The sequence below is a fragment of the Leptosomus discolor genome, chromosome 26, assembly GCF_034619465.1.
Source record: "Leptosomus discolor isolate bLepDis1 chromosome 26, bLepDis1.hap2, whole genome shotgun sequence".
In the NCBI taxonomy this organism is placed as follows: Eukaryota; Metazoa; Chordata; class Aves; order Leptosomiformes; family Leptosomidae; genus Leptosomus; species Leptosomus discolor.
Window position 1 is genome coordinate 2,506,611 of NC_141416.1, and position 18,568 is coordinate 2,525,178.

Below are 18,568 nucleotides of genomic sequence, written 5' to 3' on the forward strand. Positions count from 1 at the left end.
TGCCCGCCCGTCCCCGCGCGCCCGGGGGCTGAGGGGACCCCGCGCCCGTCACCGCCTTACCTGGGCCGGCTCGGGGGGCTCCTCGGCGGTCTGGTTCGGGGGCCGCCCGGCCACCATTTATAACCGCGCTCAGCTGCACCCGGCGGGGGGACGCGGCCGGCGAGCGCCTCGGCCCTGCGCACGTGGCCTCGTTCCCATTAATTACCACCCATCGACGTCCCCCTGCCCCCTCCGCAGCCCCCCGTGCCCTTGCCGCTGAGCGCTGCCGGTCGATACGGGTCGATGGCCCCGCGCCGCCTGCTCCTGCCCCCGGTCACACCACGCTGTCATTAGCGGGGCGTCGATATCGGGGAGCTGGCCCCGTCCCGGCGGGCCCTGCGCCACCGAGGGGCTGTACGTGACCCTGCCCAAGGACAAGCCCCGTGTCCCTTCCTCCTGTGTCCCTGTCCCCTCACTTTGGGGGAGCTGCTGGGATCCCCCATCCACAGGAGCGTTCCCTCCGCTGGGCGGCCAGAGGAGGTGACCGCCTGTCGCCCTGCCCCATCCCTCACGCCGATGTGGCCCCCCGTGCTGGGCACGGCTGGGTGACAAAGGCAGGACCCCGACGTGCTCTGGGGTGGCCGTGGGGACCTGGCCAGTGGCGCCCAGCCACGAGGGCACACAGGGTCTCTCCGGGTGCTGGGGCCACGTGTCTCCCTGTGTCACACCAGTGCTTCGACGCAGTGGGACGCACCGACCTTGGGAATGGCGTTGGGGGCTCTGTGGGGGCCCAAACTTTGAGGGACCGATGGGGCAGGACGTGGGGCAGCCGGAGCCCTGAGTGCCAAGGGGAGATGGAGCCACAGCCCTGCCCTGCTGCCTGCCTGGGCTGGGGGACGAGGGGCTCCGGCCCCACAGGGGGTGGCAGCGGGGACGGCGGGGACACATGTGGCGGCAGCACGGTGCCGGGAGCCGGCGGGGGGAGCGCGGGCAGCGGCGGCTGATGTGATGCAACCGGACAGCCGAGCTAATGAAGGGCCGTGGGCGGGGGGTGCTGGCCCGGCGGCCCCCAGCCCTGTCAATAAGCAGAGCCAGGGCGGGCGCTGATGGGCCCTGGGGCCGGGAGACACCAAGGTCGGGCACAGGCAGCGGGGCCGGGAGGCGGGGGAAGGAGAACCCCCAGTTGGGGAGCAGATGGGGGTTCAGGGGTGCCCGGATGGTGCGTGGGGCCAGGGAGCATCACCCCCAGCCTGGCCGGGCTCCTCTCCTCGCTGCCGCAGGGCTGTGCTGGCACGGCCGGGAGCACCGTGCCGCAGGGGACAGGAGCATGTGGTCGACGCCGCCATGGCATGGCGGGACGGTGCCGGGAGCGGGACCCAGGCACCGAGCACGATGGCTCGTGCTGCCGTGCTGGCCGTGCTGCCATCTCCTGGCTTGGCCACGGCCGGGACCGCGTGTGCCGCACCCAGCACGTGTAGGGTAGCAGGCCACGATGCCGGATCCCAGCCGGGGGGATCGTGCTGGGGCTGCATCGGCCCTCCACCTCCACCCAGGGCTGTCCCACGCCCCAGCTTAGAGCAGACCCAGCCTCATTCCTGCTCAGCGTGTTTTACTCCCAGCCGGGCGACGCCAGGCCAGCGCTGAGCCCGCCAGGTCGGCCACTTGAGGCCACTCCACGTAGCTTTGCCCAGGCTGGCGCAGCTCCCACCAGCGCCGCTGGTGTTCCTCCGGGAGGAACCGGTGGGCAGGGTGGCTCGGTGGACCTGCTGGGCACAGGAGCTGGTGCTGAACCCCACCGTCCGCCCGGCTTGCAGGAGCTGGGAGAACATCATCCCCCAGGAGAGGGGGGATGAGGTGGGCACACAACCCTGGTGGCGCAGGGCTGGGCGGCCCCGGCTGCGCCCAAGCCCCGGGCTCTGCTGCAGCCCCGCAGGCCGTGGCCCAGCTCCTCTCCCAGCACCGCGGGTGCCCCCCAGGCATCTGCCCACAGCTGTGGGGACACGGGGTGGGCAGGATGGGGTGCAGGGGGGGGGGACACACCAGCACCTGTCCCCCCACCCTGCCTGCAGGTCTGGGCCCCAGCTCTCCCCATGCCAGGGCTCTCCCCCACCTTGCTGCGCCCCCCCCCCCCCCAGCACAGCGGGTTCAGCCCCCAGGGCTCCCTTTGCCAGGACCTGCAACCAAAGCCAGGGGTTTGGGGGGGGTCTGGGGTTTATCCCGTACGAGGGGACGCTGCACCCCACTGTCCCCAACAGCTCCCGGGAGCCCTAGGACAGCCACCTCCCCAACCCCTACCCCATCCCATCTCCTCCCAGTACAGCGAGGGAGTCTGGCTGCACCGGCCACGTTAAGGGCCCCCCCCCCCCCCCCCCCCAGGTTCTCGCGGCAGCGGCACAGGGATGGACACAGCCCTGGACGGGGCAGGGAAGGGCGCGCCGGAGTCAGGGGCTGACGGCACTCATCCTGCTCAGGGTTAACTGTCATTTTATTAAACAGCAATTTAAAAAGAGTGCAGAGGCCCAGGCGAGGGGCGGGGGTCCCCGCCCCGCCGCGGTACGCGCTGCGGTGACCGGTGAGCAGCGGGTGCTGCCGCCGTCGGCCTGGTAGGACGCAGACGTCAAGTTGGGGGCCGCGAGCTTTCACCCCCGGGGGCTTGGCAGCCGCTGGCACACAAGGCGCTGGTGAGAGTGGGAGGAAATCCCCCCCCCCTTGGCAGGACAGACAGGATGTTCCAAGCTGGCATTTGTCTGCCCGAGACGTCCCCAAATGCCCATCGCAGGAGGAGAAAAAAAAAAAAAAAAGAGTAGAAACCGCAGCCCAAAGAGGCACCTCAGCCACGGCGGCGGAGAACCGGCCACCAAACTATTTACACTCCATCCAGGCAGCCTGGGCCACGCTGGCAGGCTGGGCAGTCCTGGCTGAGAGCAGCAGGCAGGGAAAAGACGAGCATTCACCCTTTGGAAAGAACAGACGAGCGGCTCCAGAGCCCGAGCTCCGCACAGACAGGACGGACACACAGCATCAGCCCCCGCCGGCCGTCACGGGGAAGGAGGAGAGGTGGAGGAGAGGGCTGGCTGGGATCGATGTCTTTTTTTATAAATAAGCTAAAGCTAACCAGTTTATTCACAGGGCCGGGGCTCGAAGACATTGTCAGACTCCAAGCCTCAAGCCCGAAGCGTGTCCCAAGCCTGTCGCAGAGGCGGCTGCAGGGGCCGATCCCCTCTGGGTCCAGCAGGCGGGCGCGCTGCCCCGAAACGGGCTCCTGGCGAGGGCCCAGCTCCAGCAGCCGCCACGGAGCCTCCCGCCGAGCTCCACCGCGGTGCAAGAGGGAGAGGCCGGAGCACAGCTGCTTCCTCCCGCCGCCACCTGCCCGCCAAACCGCGGCCCAAACCCGCTCAGGACACCCGCTGCGCCCGGCAAGGGGCTCTGCTCAGGGCAGGTCCCCGGAGCGGCGCTCCCTGCGCGGCTCACAGGGTGCTCTCCAGCGTGTTGTAGTTGTCCTTGAAGCTCTTCAGCTCCAGGAAGTGTTTGGCACGTTTGCTCTTCTGGTTGGAAGGCAGGTAGGTGACCTGGATGGTGGCGGGGTTGCAGACCTCGGGGGAGAGGGTGAGGTCCTTCGCTGCCGACTGGTGCTGCCGCTGGCTGCTGCCTCCCCGGGCCTTGGTGCTGCGGGGAGAGGAGAGGCACCCTCAGAGCTGCCGCCCTCTCCAGAGGAGCCGCTGACCCTCAGGAAAAGGGGTTGGAAAACCAAGGCTGGAGCTTCTGCGGGTGCCAGGGCTGGAGCCCACGCAGGGCCCTGGCTGAGAGCGGGCAGGAACGTGACTGTGGCCAAGCACCAAACCCAAAACCACGTTAACAGCTGGGCTGCAAGGGGGGAGTAAACCTCGAAGGACGGACGGGGTGAAGAGCCCACGGCTCAGAGGCCGGGTTTTTGCGGGGACAGCGGTTCAGGCTGGCTCACTTAGCAAAACTTTAGGCCTCAGGCTAAGCCTGAACCGCTGTCCCCGTAGGTTTTGCCCCCAAACCCGTCCCTGTTCACACCTCCACGATGGGCTGCTGAGGCCCACGAAGCCCCCAGCCGCACGCCCGGGCAGTTCCACTCACATGTTCGCCAGCTCATTCAGAGCATCCTGATACTTCAGATATTCCGGTTTCCCAAAGACCTGGACGCAAAAGGAAAAGACCATGGAAAAACCAGGCAACGGCACGGCGCGACCTCAGCCCAGGCGCCGCCCCGGAGCGCGGTGCCGCGGGGCCGGCGCTCACCCCGGTGCCGTAGCGGGCGCTCTCGTAGCCGTCCAGCAAGGTGTCGATCAAGGCTTTGCGGATGCCTTTGAAGGAGGCGCTGGAATTCCGCAGCTCCAGCAGGTAGGCACAGAAGTTCTTCCCTGTTAAAGACTTCGGGTACCGGCCCTCGGCGTGAAACGGGATTTCTGGGAAATAAAAAGGGCTGAAGCACGGGTGGAAACGCTCGTGCTCCCCCGTGGGTGACGTCAGAAGTCGGTGGGTAATCAACCTTCCCGCCCCCTCACTGACCGCTCCCACGGCGGGAGCAGAGCCGACCCTCAGGCCGCCTGGGACAAGCGGCTGCGAGTCCCAAACGAGGACCTGGAGCCTTATCACGAGGCCGCACCTTTCCTCCCTCCCCACACGGTCTCTCCTCACCCTTCCCTGCCCCGAGCGCCCTCACCAGATGTCCTGATCGCATCCAGCGCCTTCATCCTGTACAGGTAGTTGTAGCAGCCTGGCAGAGAGAAAATCCCAACTGAAAGCTCTGCAAAACTCGGCAGGAGGAGGGAGGTGGGGTAAGGGGACAGGAGCAGAGGGGACAGCCAACAAGAGAGGCCAGTGACGCAGCTTGGCCCCAGGGGAACGCCCTGCTGCAGGGGACAAGCGGGAACGGTGACTCTGGTGGCCTCTGACTGATGCACAGCGAGAGAGGGTACCTTGTGTCTCCAGCTGCAGGAGCCTGCTGTCATCCTCAGCCAGCAGCTGGGGCTCGTACTTGATGTCTTGCACCCTCGACAGTCGAATATCAATCTCCTCCTTTAAATCCTGCACAAGGGGAGGAAAAAAAAACCACCCAAATTTACAGAGCACTCGCTTTGTTTGGGGGGGGGTCACAAGGCTGAGAACAGGCAAGTCCTGGGGGTCCTCTGAAATAAACCTGCTCCCTCTCCCACAGCCCATCTCCACACCGAGGTGGCGGCTCCTGGAAACGTCCAGTGTTGAAGCAGACCCTGCCTGTAGGGACGGGGCTGCGGGCAGAGGGGAGGGAGGGCCCGTCCCCCCGGCGGGGCCACCCACCTTGGGCGCGTGCTGACCCACGGGGACGTGGGGGCCGCGGCGGGACTTCATGGCGAAGCGCATGATCTGGCGTTTCACGAAGATGAAGAGCAGCACGAAGACCTGGAGCGGCACAGAGGGGAGGGGGGGTCAGGCACGCCAAGCTGCACCCCGAGAGGTCTCCCAGCCAGCCTGGGCTCAGCCCCACTCACACCCTGTTCCCAACCCCGTGGACACCCCAGGCCGAGCAACCCCAGGGCCCCACAGACACCCCCAAACCCGCAAGCACACGGGTTCAGCCCATCAGGGGCGCCACGGGTACTAGAGCTGGCCCCACAGACACTCCAGGCCCCACAGAGGTTCCCACTCATGTCCCCTCCCTGCCCAACAGACGCCAGGACCCCACGGGCACTCTGGCCCAACGCCATGAGCCCCCCGAGCCCGGCTCCACAGGAGCTCCCCCCGGGATCCCCCGGGATGTGTCACTGCACCTTTATGGCCACCGCGGGCCCAGCCCCACAGACACCCCAGGATGGGCCTCGCTGGGGTCCCACGGCCACCCCGGGCCCGGCCCCACGGCAGCCCGACAGACACCCCCAGGATCGGCCCCACAGACGCCCCACGGCCACCCGGGGCCCGGGTCCCACGGAGGCCCGGGTCCCACGGAGGCCCGGGTCCCACGGACACGCCAGGCCCGTGTCCCCCCGCCCCCGGACCCCCGGAGCCGGGGCCCTCCCCGTCCCCCCGGGCTCACCAGGCTGCCGTAGGCCATCACCAGCACCACGTTGACCCCGGAGAGCCAGTTGCTGCCGGCCCCCGCCATCCCCGGCCCGGCCCAGGGCCGCACAACATGGCGGCCGCCCGAAGCCTCCCCGCGCCCCCACCACGTGACACGGAGAGAGAGGCACCCGCTCCGACGCGACGTGACGCGGCGCGGCGCGTCACAACGCGCGTGCCGCCAGGAGAGCGCGCAGCGCCCCCCCCCCCCAGGTCCGGCCCCGGCCCCGGCCCTGCGCGTGTCACGTGGGTGAAGCCGGCTTGGCCCCGCCCCGCTCCCTCATCACGTGATGGGGGCGGGCGCCGCTGGTAGTTGTCAGTGTGGTGAGACCCAGGTAAAGTTGGCTGCGCGGAGGCGGCGGCGGCTCCGGTAACTGCGCGCGGCCCCTTTAAATCCCCCCTCCCCCCCCCCCCCTCCCTCCCCCCTCCAAACTACCGAGCGCCCCTCGGTCCGCCCGGCCCCGCCGTCCCGCCCGCCCGGCCCCGCGCGTCGTTCCGCTCCGGGGGCGGCCGCCGCACCCCGCCGGCGGGCCCCGCGCGGCCTAGTGGGCCGGGCCGCAGCCGGGGGCTGGCGTAGCGCGCGGCCGCCGCAGGTGAGGGAGGGCGGGCGGGTTGGAGGCGGGCGGAGGAGGGGGGGGGAATGGCGGCCGCGGCCATGAGGGCGGAAGCGGCCCGCGCTTGCCCGCCTCCCGGGTGAGGGCCCGGCCTGGAGCCGCGCCGCCGCGGGGGCTCCTTCCCGGCTCCGCGGGTCCCGCTCTGCACACCACACCCCCCCCCCCCATCTCCCCTCCCCGTTCCAGTTCCCTTCCGTTCCCTCCGGCCGCTCGCCCCCATTGTGTGCCGTGGGCTGGGCCTGCTGGGCCGCGGGACCGGGCGGCTCCGGCCTTGCCGTGCTCCTGGGCCCCGCCGATGCCGGCGGTAACAATGGGGGCCGCGCAGCCCCGCTCCCGCCGTGCTCTCGGGGCTCCTGGCGGGCGACCGGGCCCGCCTCCGACACCCTTTTCTTCACCGGCGCCCTGAGGGCCGGCGTTGCTGTCGGCGGCCCTTCGGTGCGGGGCGGGTCCCCGCGGCCCACGTGAAATTCCCGGGTGATGCCGGTTTGGTCGCCCCGGAGCGATCCCGGCCCGGGAACGTGCGTGGCGCTTCCTCCGTGCCGGTTTGGGGGGCTCTGCCTGCGCTCCCGCAGCGAGCCTTCCCGGTAAAGCGCTGCACCTTGATACCAAACGGGGGGGGGCTCCGACGGCGTCTCCGGGGGCATTTCCCCCCCACCGCGATCTTTACTCCGCACCCACGGGAGTGGTTTGGTTTGCAGCCGCGATGCGTTTGCTCTGGAGGAAAACTCATAACGAGTTTGACGACGAACCAGCCCCCCTGCATCAGGCTCCTTCGGGCGCTCGTTCTGCCCCCCTCCCCATTGCAGGAGGATCTTTCTGAATGCTTTGCCCTTCTGTGGTCCTTTCCTTTGGAGCCTTTTGCTTGTGTTCATTCAGCTTTGTTGGAGGGGGATGGAAAGACCGATTTTTCTCTATTAACAGAGAAGGGAAACTGAGGCTGGGATGTGCAGGGACTCGCCCAGCAGGTCTGACACAGCCGGGGATAGCGGATGGGACTGACAGATCCTTGTTCTAAAACTGTAACTTACCTGAAATTTCTAATAAAATGAACAGTTCGTTACGTTTTTGTATCACCTCTTTTTCTGGAGACTCTGCACTTCACGTTCCGTGTAGCCGAGGCTCGCTCCTCTGTAGACGTGGAAGGCAAGTCGCGGTGTAGGGGCAACGGCGAAGCGCGGCACGTTTACCTGCAGCTTCTTTGAAGAAAAGATGTTGTAACCTGTAGCTGTGAAGCTTCTCGTTTTCCTTAAATCCTATAGGAATGTGTCACTTTTCCTGTTGTCTCGAAACGTAAGCAGTGGCCTGGTTTAGCCCTGTTTCAAAACGTGGATCAGCCACGATTTGCTTTGGCTGGAGTCGCCCTTTTTTTTTTATTACATCCCTCTTGGTGAATATATATGGGTTTGCTCTTAAAAAGAAAATAAGGTAAAACGCTTTTGCTGAAGCCTGCGTTGAGCCGGTAAACTCCTGTTATCGTTCCTTCTGTGCGGGGGCCAGTTCAAGTGTCAAGATAACCAAGGTTTGCAGTTTGGTGTTGCCCAGGAGCTGAAGTTACAGGATTGAGGAATAAATTAGCAGCAGCTGAGTCCTCTTCCCTCAGTGCAGCATGTGGGGAGTTGCATGGGGACGCCTGCTTCCCCGCCGGCGGGTCAGGGCCTGGCTGATAGTTCTATAAAAGATGTTTTTCTTGTGGTTTTTGTTGTGGATTTTGGTTTTTTGTTTGTGGGTTTTGGTTTGTTTTTTTTTTTTTTTTTGGCATGTTGAAGCCAAAATAATCATGATTTAATCGTGGCAGAAATGCAGCTGGGCAGAGTGGAGCGTGGCAGCTGTTGAACAATGCCCGGCCGCTGCACAAAGGTTCGGGGCAGCAGGCTGCTGGAACTGGGTCCTATTGAAATTGCAGATTAAGTTCTTGCAAACGTGCAGGATTGCTTCCCTCTGGGCCTGCCGTGCTGCTGCCAAATTGGTTTAATATGACAACTTGTTTGTGCGTGAAACGCTCAGAACTGGGAGAGACGTAGCTGTGGAGAGCGAGAATAAATACGGTGGGGAAGGAGCCTGCGTGGAGCGTGGGAGGGGTGGCTGCGTAGCCCAGGAGGCTTGGGCTGCTCTGCCTTGGGTGAAGGCCAGGCTTGGTGCTCCTTAAATCTGTCACACACACCTCGGGGGCTCCTGGTGACGGGACAGGTAGCTTGGATGGTTTCCTGATAAGAACCCTCGGCTCTGTAGAGGTGGCAAACGGCGGGTTTAAGTTGCCACGAGGCCCGGGCCGCCCTGAAGGGTGAACTTTGGAGGTTTTGTGAGGAGCTGCAGGAGCGATTGCGCTTGGGAAGTTGCCTGTGGAGGAAGGCCGGACGCTGGCGGGAGCAGGAGCCGTGGCGCGGGGGTGGCGTTAGGGTCTCCGTGCTCTCGGGGCGAGATCTCTCAGCCCGGTCCAGCCCCGCGCTCGCAGCCCCCGGTCTCGCTGGGCCGTTTGCTAACGCCGCTTCCGAGCCCTCCCCGCTCTGCACGCCGGGTCTGGCTCTGTGCAACGCTTCAGACCCTGTCCTGCAGGTCAGATGTTCTCGCTCAGGTTTCCTCCCCTGTCTGTGGCTCCTTCGCCCGTCCCAAGCGGCTGCCTGCAGCACCAGCCCCTGCTGCTCTGGAGGAAGGTGTAGCAGTTCTGTTAACGTGTAAAATTTGGGATTATCGAGATTTCGGGGGCTCAGAAGTAGCAGGTTCTGGCCTCCCTTGTGCCTGGGAGACGATAGGCAGGGTACAACGCCCGGTGCTGATCCCCTTCCAGCCCTCCGGGTTGGGCTCTTTCCCCTGAAGCCCAGTGTGAGGTTAGAAAACTCCACTTGCTTTGGATGCTCTATGGCCTGAACTCTTGCTGGGATTTTTTTGCCTCAAGCAGCTCCCTAACAACGTTACTGGCTGTTGTTCCTTGTTGACATCTAGTTCACTTTTTTTTTGGTAATTTTTAAATCCAGAATACTCAGTAGAAGAAAACTTATTATCCTTCAGAACTGGAAATATTTGGCGCAAGCAAACCCAGGCAGTTCTACGAGGGCGGTATGTTTTTTTGAAGCCATATCCCACAGACCTGTAGCACCACTTATTACCGGAGCGTTTTCGCTTCCCCTGCCCTGCTTTGAAGTCAAGCAAGGAGAAGGGGAAGTAGCTGATCTGTCTGAGGCTGAGATGTGCTCTCCAAGTGACGTTTCCTTAGAGCTTTTCCCAAGCATTCCTTGATCCAGGTGATGGCTGTAACCTCTTATGGCCCTGGCTGTGGCAAACCCCTGCCTGCTCACACACTTGCATTTTGGCAGCAGGTCGCTAAACCCTTTCCCCCCCCGAGTCCTTCTGCTCCTGGGTCCCGATTGCTCCAACCTGGAGGCAGGTGCTGTTTCATTCGGGGCACTAAGGTGCGGAGAAACCTTGAGAAGCACAAGTGGCCTTTTTTTTTTTTTGTCTTGGGGGCCCGTAGAGGTGGTAGACCGGCCCGCCATGGCTTTTGGGGAAGCAGTGGGGAGGGAGGGAAGGAGGGAGGGAGCCCGCCACGGCTTTACCGGCTGCCTCGCCCCTGCGATCGTTCACTCTTGGTGCTGCCTTTTGTTTTCGGTTTCTAACAGTCTGTTCTTTCTTCTCCCCTGACCCACCGCAGAGTTCTACCTTGTAAATACTGTTATTTGTATATACTGTAAATGATGACATCAGTGGGCACTAACCGAGCCCGGGGGAACTGGGAGCAGACACAGACACAGAGCCAGACACAGCACAAGCAGCGGCCGCAGGTAAGGGCAGCGTCCATGGAAACCAGTTAGCGTGGAGGTGGAGACTGGTGCTCCTGCCTGGCTGGGCGCTAACGCCTGGGCTGGGCCGGACGAACTCCCCAGGTGTTCAGGGTGCAGAGCTGGCGGAACTGGGGGGCCGCTGGCAGCGGGGCTTCCGCATCGGTGTCCCCGAGCGGCAGCCGGGGCTGAGCTTTGGGGTTCCTTCCCCCTCGGCTTTAGGGAAGGCAAGTGGCTGAGCAGCCGCCTGCAGCGGGCCTCGGTGCTCTGGTGGTGGTAGGGTCTTGCCTCGACACCGTAGCGTAGGTGATGGTCGCTCACCTGGTGCCCTGAGGCCATCCAGCAGGACGTCCCTTTCTTCCAGGCTCCCCTCGCTTGCTCCTCTTCTGTCTGACTTTCGCTTTCCTCTTTCTGGCCCTTGATCGCGCCTCCTCTTCATCGTATTGATTCCTTTCCAGAGGTCTCGGGGAAGCGGTGCGGTCTTTGGAGGAAGGCTGGTGGGGAATGCGCTGCTCTAACCGCCCTCTCTCTCCCCGCGCCGTTTCTTTAGGCCACTGCGGAACAGATTCGACTTGCACAGATGATTTCGGACCACAACGATGCTGACTTTGAGGAGAAGGTGAAACAAGTGAGTGTGGAAAGTGAGGGTGAGCCCTGACAGGAAGGCAAGATCGATGTCGAGAGCACCGCAAATGCTGCTGGGGTGGGGGTGGGAGGGACGCAGCTGGCTGCTCCCTGGATATCCTTGGACTTGTTCCTCAGAATGCAGGGAAGGATATTATCCTGAGGAAAGGAGGTTGTAGGTTGGGTTGTGGTGAAACAAACAGTAACTCGGGAATTCCCACCCTCAGTTGCTTCTCCTTGAAGCGGGGATAACTAAGCTGAGAAGGCTGGGGAGACTCCCGGACCCTGACATTTCTTTGTAGGGTTTCTGGTTTGGGATTCAATTCCCTTGCCTCCTGAGGTACCCATGGAGATTTTGGTGCCCCCTTGGTTTGGAACACGCTGACTGTGGTGTTGTCTTCTCTACAGCTGATCGACATCACAGGCAAGAACCAGGACGAGTGTGTGATTGCTCTGCATGACTGCAACGGGGATGTTAACAGAGCCATCAACGTGCTGCTGGAGGGCAATCCGGACACGGTAGGGTGGGGTCCTGTAAGTCCGGTGAGGCGTAGGTCAGTGTGACCCCGTGTTTGGAGGCAAGACGTACAGCAAGGTCGAGATAACGAAAGCCAAAATGACTGACTGGTTCCACAAGTAGCATGTCAAGTGGGGTTGTGTCCCGGCTTCTTAACGCTCCCCTCTGTAGGCTTGCACAGAACACGAGTGTGGCCAGCAGGCTCAGAGGAATAAGAGGGGAAAATGCAGTAAAAATCATTTACTTCCCATTCCTTTTGAATCCCAGCGCTTTGACAACAGCACAGGAGCATCTGTGTGAGCTTTCCCGCTGCTGTGAGTGTCGAGTAACTTATCTTTTCCCATGAGACCGAGTGGCCTGTGGCTGCTTTCTGTCAGACTAATGCCGTTTTGTGTCTCTGGCCCCGACTGGCCCACGTGCCACTGCCCACGCCGTGGTTTTGAGTGTCTTTTTGCTGTGGAGTTGGGCTCGGTGGCTGTGCTCAGGCAGGCGCCGGTCTCGGGCAAGCCAAAGTCAGCTCATGGAACAAGCAAGTGCTTGCTTAGGGGGACCCTTCCTCCTGGCGTGTGGGACATCGTTCGTTTTGTGACAGAGGCAGCAGAGGTGCCATTTTTGTTCCAGCCCAGTGAAAAGCCCGCAAATCTCAGATCCTTCCAAACTGCCGCTGATCCGATGTATCCTCCCCGCACCCTGGTTTGGCTGAAGCAGACTCGGCTCTTTGTAGAGCAGAGGCTCTAAATACCACTTCAGAATATTACACATTAGCTCGTTTTTTTTCTCTCATTATTAGCCCTGAGCGTAGATGGAGGAGCTGGACACCTCAGGCTGTCCTGTGTAACGTCGCTGCTCCCCAGCGTCAGGGGCTTTGCTGCCTTGGCTGCTGGCTGAGTTCAGTGCAGCACACGTTCTTCCTTGCCTTTAGGGAGCCCTTTTCAGTTGACAGCTGAGGCAAAGCTCTGCCACGACTGTATTTTCCTCCAGATCCCTTGTAACTGGCGGCTTCTAGTTGAACGACAAACCCCCGCTGTCCCAGCGATTGCGTTTCCACACGTTGCTCGTGCAAACAGCATCCAGGACAGCGTGGGTACGTGCTGGTGCCTCCTTCGTTCCAGCAGCTGAGGTGCCCAGCAGGGCGGGATAGGCCCCGCACGGCGCAGCTCCTGCAGAGCATTTGTAGAGGTGGAAGGTGGAGTTGGTGGAGCGAAGCCCCCCCCGGTGCCTGCGGTGCCACGGGGGGCTGGTACCCGCAGCGCCGAGCGCGGCGTCTGCCCTGTGGTCGGTCAGAGGTCTTGGAGCTGCTTCTGGCCTGGATTGGGCCTGTGCAGCCTTCCCCTAAAGGGGATTTTCTGAGAAGAAACCGGTAATTGTTCAGATGCTCCTGTGCTGATGAAGGCAGCTCACCTGCTGAGCGAGTTCCTCGTGACGTACCGTATTTCAAACCGTAAAGGAGCTGGCATGATCTTAGTGTTGGGTTAGAGTTGACTTAAAATTCCAGTACTCAAATATTTCCCTAAATTTCCTTCTGAGCCAGACACCTGCGGAGAGAGACTTCAGCAGCCTTGGGTTTGAAGGCAGTTTGGGTTTTTTTGTCACTATCCCTGCGTGTTGCCATCCAAACCCGGCTGTTTACTTCTCTGCCAGTTACGTTTTCAGGTGTTTGTCGAGGACTTGTGACTATTTTTGATTGATCTAACAGTGTGCAGCATCACCTTAAGGGTATGAAACCTATAAAATAAATCATAAAATAACATGCTGCAGGCCCACGGCAGGAAGCTGGAAGTGCGCTTAACTTCTTCCACTTGAGCTTGGGATGACTTGAACTTACCTGTTGGATAAATTCTGTGATGCTCCTCTCCCTGTCAGCTGCTCTTTAGGGGAGGGGGTTTTGCTGAATCCCTCTGCATCTGAGAGAAGAGCTTACCCTGAAATGTTGACTGCAGAGCACTTTGGAATATTTACCGGGGTTGTTCTGAGAGCTCCCCAAAACAGTGACCCGTATGAAATGGCAGGTAGTTTTTTTCCCTTAAACGGGGTAAATTTATCCGTGCTTTGAACTTGAGTAAGTATGATGTCCACTCTATTTAAGAGGTTTAGTAGATCTTGGCAGAAAGAGTAACTCATCTCCTGTTACCTCGGACTGCGTGCCAGTCAGCTGTAAGGACGCTTTCCCCGAAGGAAGAAGCCGTGCAGTGTGTAAGCTGATAGACTCTTCAGGGGAAAAAAAAGTTGATCTAGAAACCATTTTTCTGGAGACCTTTGTGATATTCTCTGTAGCACGTTTAGATGCGTGTGTATTTTCATCTTGCATCGATCAAAATGTGACGAATTTCTTTCTCCTCCGCAAACCTTCAGCATTCCTGGGAAATGGTCGGGAAGAAGAAGGGTGTCTCGGGACAGAAGGAGAGTGGACAGACAGAACCCAGTGAAGAAAGCAAAGAAAACCGGGAAAGGGATCGGGATTTCAGCAGACGACGTGGCGGGCCACCGAGGCGGGGGCGAGGTGCCAGCCGTGGAAGAGAGTGTACGGACCTGCCCTTCCCTAACGCCCGTCACGGTGCACACCGAGGCCCCTGGTGCTGCGAAGAGCTGCCAGTAAAGCTGCTTGGGCAGCCCTGTCTTGGAGGAAAACCCCCCCCTCGTGTGTGTGGCGGAGCTGTTTGACGCTCCCTTGGCTGAGCTGGTTCCGTAGGGACAACCCTCAGTACCAGCAGCTTCAATAAAATAAGATCCGGGAGCGTTTGGTGGCGGCGTCTCCCGCCCAGCCGCTGCGCTTCGGTGCGGGAGGGCTGGTGTCTCCTGAGGCGGGATGAATCCTGAAGCCGACTGTGCGTTGTTCTGTCTTTCAGTTCGGGGCCAGGAGAATGGACTAGACGGTGGCAAGAGTGGAGGATCTTCTGGAAGAGGCACAGAAAGAGGGAGGCGGGGACGCGGCCGAGGCCGAGGTACACATGGCGTTTGAGGTCAGAGGGGGTGGGAGGAGAAGAATGATGTCGGTGTTACCTGTCTCCTCCCTGAGGTTTAAAAGCCTCTTCCATGCGTTGGCAAACTGAAAATAAGCTCTTGTTTTTTCTCTTCTCCTTGTGCTTACTGCCTACACCTTGCTGCCCCATGCTAGAAACGGGATCTAGCTCTTCCATCCCATCTGTGGAGCTGGAAAAAAATTGGGCTTTATTGTATAGAGGTGGGAGGTTAAAAAAACCTGAGGTGACTGTTGGGCAGGTGGGGCAGTTGCTTGTTAGCAGCAGAATGTGGATCCTCCTTGTTCTTGCCCGTGGCTCTGAGCACGCCGGCTGTGCGAGCGCTCGGCTTGGGTTTTAGATACTCAGCGGCAGAAATCCAGTTTTCCACAAAATCTGTGCTGCTGGGGAATTGGTGCTGAGGACACACACTGCAGAAATCGGGACCTGGGGTCCAGTACTTACGGTTTGAGCCAGCTGGAAACCTCATCTGAGCCTGGAATCGTGCGTCGCTAATTACGCTGCCAGCCCGCTGAGGTCATTCCCATGCACATAAAGGTGCTGAGGAAATCCCATCAACTTGGGAAGATCCTCGTCACTTACAGATTCTGGGCATCAGCGTTCCCTAAGTTGTTGAAATGTTTCTTTTCCTGGTGATGCAGAGCCAAGAGGTGCTCAGCAGCCCACGTGTGTGTTTTACAGGTGGCTCTGGAAGGCGAGGGGGAAGGTTTTCTGCCCAAGGCATGGGGTAAGTTCCACAGCAAAAATAAAGAAGTCTTTGCGTGGCTTGGTACCGTTTGCATCAGTCGTTTGTGTTCTGTTTTTCCTGGGGTTTTTTTTTGGTTAATAAAGGCAAATCTGCATCATGCTAACTTAAATTTGAAATGGCTGATGTAGCTGAAGCATCCCTCTGCCGAGAGAACTGTCTGTTGGGACTCTTTGAGATGTGTCGTGATCCGAATAAAGTCAATTGCTTTTGAAATGCTTTGGGAGAGGGAGGAAAAAACTTCCGTCCTCCTGTTTCTTACAGAACTTTCAACCCGGCTGACTACGCCGAGCCGGCTGGCGCGGATGAGAACTATGGGAATAGCAACAACAACACGTGGAACAACACTGGCAGCTTCGAGCCGGACGATGGCACAAGTGAGTGGTCTTTGGCTGCGTGGTGCTTAGCGCCTAAGTGGATTTTGTGTCCGTCCGGCTCTGCGGAGGTTCGGGGAAGGTCAGGGACAGAGGAACGGGGAGGTTGGTTCAGAGATGGATTTCAGTGACCCTGTTTCTTTGCACCTGAAGGTGCCTTCCCATCTGTTGGGGTGACCACGGGGGAAACAGGGAGCTGGATGGTGGTTGTGATGCGAGCTCGTGCGTGCTGTTGCCCCGCAGAGGCACAGGAACGCTTGCCTCCGTCTCTGTTCCACCACGCTGCCCTTGGAAGAGGCTTTTGATAAAGCGTAGCGTGATGAACACGTGCGAGTTCCCCCGACATCAGGTGCATCCTCCAGAGAATATCACCCAGAGTTCAGATGCCTTGCTCTTGAGTTCACTGTGGGGAGCATTTGCTTTCTCATGGTCATGCTCAAACCGCTGTGGGATGAGACCTTGTGACACAAACGTAGCTGAAAAGGGGTCTTCATCGCTTCCCCGTTGGAGCAAACCTCTCTTCGCTGGGCGGTTCTGCCCCTGCACGTTGTCTTGCATTGGGAAAATGGTGCTTTTTTGTTTCCCGGTGTGTAAGACATAAGCAAACTCAGATTTTTTGCAGTGTGGTAACGGGACAGAGTTGCAAGGGAGAAGCCCACATCGTAAGTAGGCTGTTTGGGGGGGGCTTTTGAAGAGTGGTTGGGTTTTGGGGGGTTGTTTTTTATGGAGTGGTCTTGCACCACCGTGAAGTCAAACTATTTTTCTGTGAATTTTTTTTTTTTTTTTGAGCATTCAGGTAAATACCACATCTTGGTTATAAGAAGCATTTGCAACTGTATTCATGTTGCTTTAGCACTGCCATATTTCTGGTATTTGCTGAAAAACTGATCGTTTTGGAAAGAGAGAAATGACGTGCTGTAAACTCTGAGACTCTTTAATACACGTTGTTCCTGTAGGTTTGTTTTTTGGTTGGTTTGTGTTTGGGTTGGTTTTTTGTTTGGGTGGTTTTTTGCTTTTTGGTTGTGTTGGGGTTGGGTGGGTTTGGTTTTTTTTTATTCCGAAAATGGAGAGCTGTTTTGAAAGAGGAAAAAAATAAGCATGGTTTTGTAAAACACTAGCAGATTGAGTGATCATCTTCTTGCCAATTGGAGTTTTAAATACCGGAGGGAGTAGTGTGGGCATGTGTTAAGGGCGATGGGTCTGCTTGTCTCTGTGGGAGAAGGGGCTGGGAGTGGATGAGCTCTGCGTGCTGGAAGATGAACTGTCTGGTCTGAACAAGCTTCTCGGGGGGATTATTCTGTTTTTCTGTGTTGGTGTTTTGTGGAATTGTGGAACAAAGTGGGTTAGAGTGTGGCTGGGGGGAATTTGAAGATTTTTTCAACTCAAATTTGCTGTAGTGCTGCAAGGCAGTTGTAGTTTATCGTGCCACTGCTGTCTCGTGGGGTCGGTTTGGCTCCATTTTAGTAGCCGCAGGCGTCTCTTTAAATCAACAATATCCACAGGTACGATGTGACTGGTGCACGTGGGGGCGATGGAACTGGCCGTCGCTGCTTTAAGTCAAAATTCACTGGTTGTCTTTCTTTTCTTTTTTTTTTTTTTTCTTTTTTTGTTGTTTCAGGACTTGATTTCATTGGGGGTGAGGGGTCAAATTATCCCCGAAAATTTGACACTGCTCCTGGTACGATGCATCCAGGTGCACTAACTGCCCCGGATACCTTTACTCTATGGCTTTTTTTTTTTTTTTTTAAAAAAAAGGAACTATCTGTGGATATGTTACTCTTCTCTCTCTTAATTTGTTCATTTTAATGAATATTTGACGTTTGTTCTGACTGTGCTTTTACTAATGCTGACACCTTGAATGTAAATGGGGAGAGGTTAACCCAAATTCTTGTGGATTATGTACGTTTTAACTTCAGCCACTGCTTCTCGGTCCCCCGAGCAGCTCCGTGTCCGCAGCGCTGAGGACAGAGCACCCCACCCGAGGGGAGCAAGTGCGGGGCAGCTTAGTCGTAGCCTGCTTCTCACATCCAGAAAGCCACGACTCGCCCTTGTCCCTGTGACTCGCCGTTGTCCCCGTGCCGTCTCCCTGGCGCGGCGGTTCGGCTCCGCACCCCTCACTTCACCGGCCTCCTCGCTGTGTTTCTGCTTCGGGTCAAACCGCTGCTGCCAGGGGAATTCGGGCTGGTTCAGCTGTCCCAGTGCTTTGCCTCTGCTTACGGCTGCCTCTGGGTGAGCGGTGAGCTCGGTGGCTGCTTTGGCATGTGCTGGCTGCTGCTCCTCACCCTGCAGTCGTGCCCTGCAAGTGGAGGTGACGGTGGATTTTGAGATGACTGGGACGCTTGGTGGCAAAGCTGCTTGGTGGCGAAGCTGCTCGGTGCCTGGCTGCTTTATCTCCTCCTGCTCTGCCACCTTTTACGCCTTAGGAAGCCAAGAGACACCCGTGGGATGATCCAGGTTACCTGACACCCACCCAGTCCCATCGCTGTCCATAACAAGGCCAACGTCGTGGTTGACTGACATCATCTCCATCTAACCCGAGGTCTGGGAGTTGAGGCTGAGGGCCCTTCTGGAGGAACTTGCTTTGCTCTTGAAGGTGGTCAGGACAGGAGGAGGAGGAGGAGTGTTGAGGCTCTGCAGTCTCTTGCAGATGTACTTGGAGTCCTCCTGTTGCTGTGGAGCAACTTCTGGTTCTCACCTCTGGGTTAATCTTTAACTCCCACAGGCAGCACAAGGCCATCTGCTCCGGAGCTGCCGTTGTGGTTTTGCCACACTTTGCCTTTGTTGGAATTTACATTCCTTTGAGGTGCAGAGTTGGGGTTTGGGGCCTGTCACCCTTCCAGGCTGGGGCATCGAGCATGCATCCAGTCACTGAGATAGCAGCAGACCCCCTGATGAGCTGCG

The 18,568-nt window shown here is 59.3% G+C and overlaps 2 protein-coding genes across 13 annotated transcripts in view; one reads left to right on the plus strand and one right to left on the minus strand.

The window, feature by feature from the left end:
* Positions 1–3,403: 3,403 nt before the first annotated feature.
* Positions 3,404–6,106, minus strand: LTAP1 (lipid transport auxiliary protein 1). Of its 5 annotated transcripts, XM_086478385.1 has the most exons (8): positions 6,020–6,106; positions 5,287–5,388; positions 4,926–5,034; positions 4,887–4,895; positions 4,670–4,723; positions 4,246–4,412; positions 4,084–4,142; positions 3,404–3,645 (listed from the first exon to the last, which is right to left on the minus strand). In XM_086478385.1, exons 1-8 carry the CDS (start codon positions 6,086–6,088, stop codon positions 3,447–3,449), a joined length of 768 nt encoding a protein of 255 aa, XP_086334511.1. In that variant the 5' UTR covers positions 6,089–6,106; the 3' UTR covers positions 3,404–3,446. The 5 variants fall into 5 exon arrangements, with proteins under 5 accessions (XP_086334511.1, XP_086334513.1, XP_086334510.1 ...); XM_086478387.1 differs by lacking the exon at positions 5,287–5,388; XM_086478384.1 differs by lacking the exon at positions 4,887–4,895.
* Positions 6,107–6,377: 271 nt separating this feature from the next.
* The window catches only part of UBAP2L (ubiquitin associated protein 2 like), a 30,084-nt gene continuing 17,893 nt past the window's right edge, over positions 6,378–18,568 (plus strand). For 4 of the 8 annotated variants that reach the window (XM_086478331.1, XM_086478333.1, XM_086478335.1 and 1 more), the window contains exons 1-9: positions 6,378–6,412; positions 10,303–10,432; positions 10,980–11,057; positions 11,462–11,572; positions 13,923–14,091; positions 14,417–14,512; positions 15,230–15,275; positions 15,558–15,670; positions 17,286–17,345. In XM_086478331.1, the coding sequence (XP_086334457.1) occupies positions 10,343–10,432; positions 10,980–11,057; positions 11,462–11,572; positions 13,923–14,091; positions 14,417–14,512; positions 15,230–15,275; positions 15,558–15,670; positions 17,286–17,345 (763 nt within the window). In that variant the 5' untranslated portion in view covers positions 6,378–6,412; positions 10,303–10,342. Of the gene's footprint in view, positions 6,413–10,302; positions 10,433–10,979; positions 11,058–11,461; positions 11,573–13,922; positions 14,092–14,416; positions 14,513–15,229; positions 15,276–15,557; positions 15,671–17,285; positions 17,361–18,568 lie in introns of all 8 variants that reach the window. The other 4 variants (XM_086478330.1, XM_086478334.1, XM_086478336.1 and 1 more) reach the window with 2 other exon arrangements.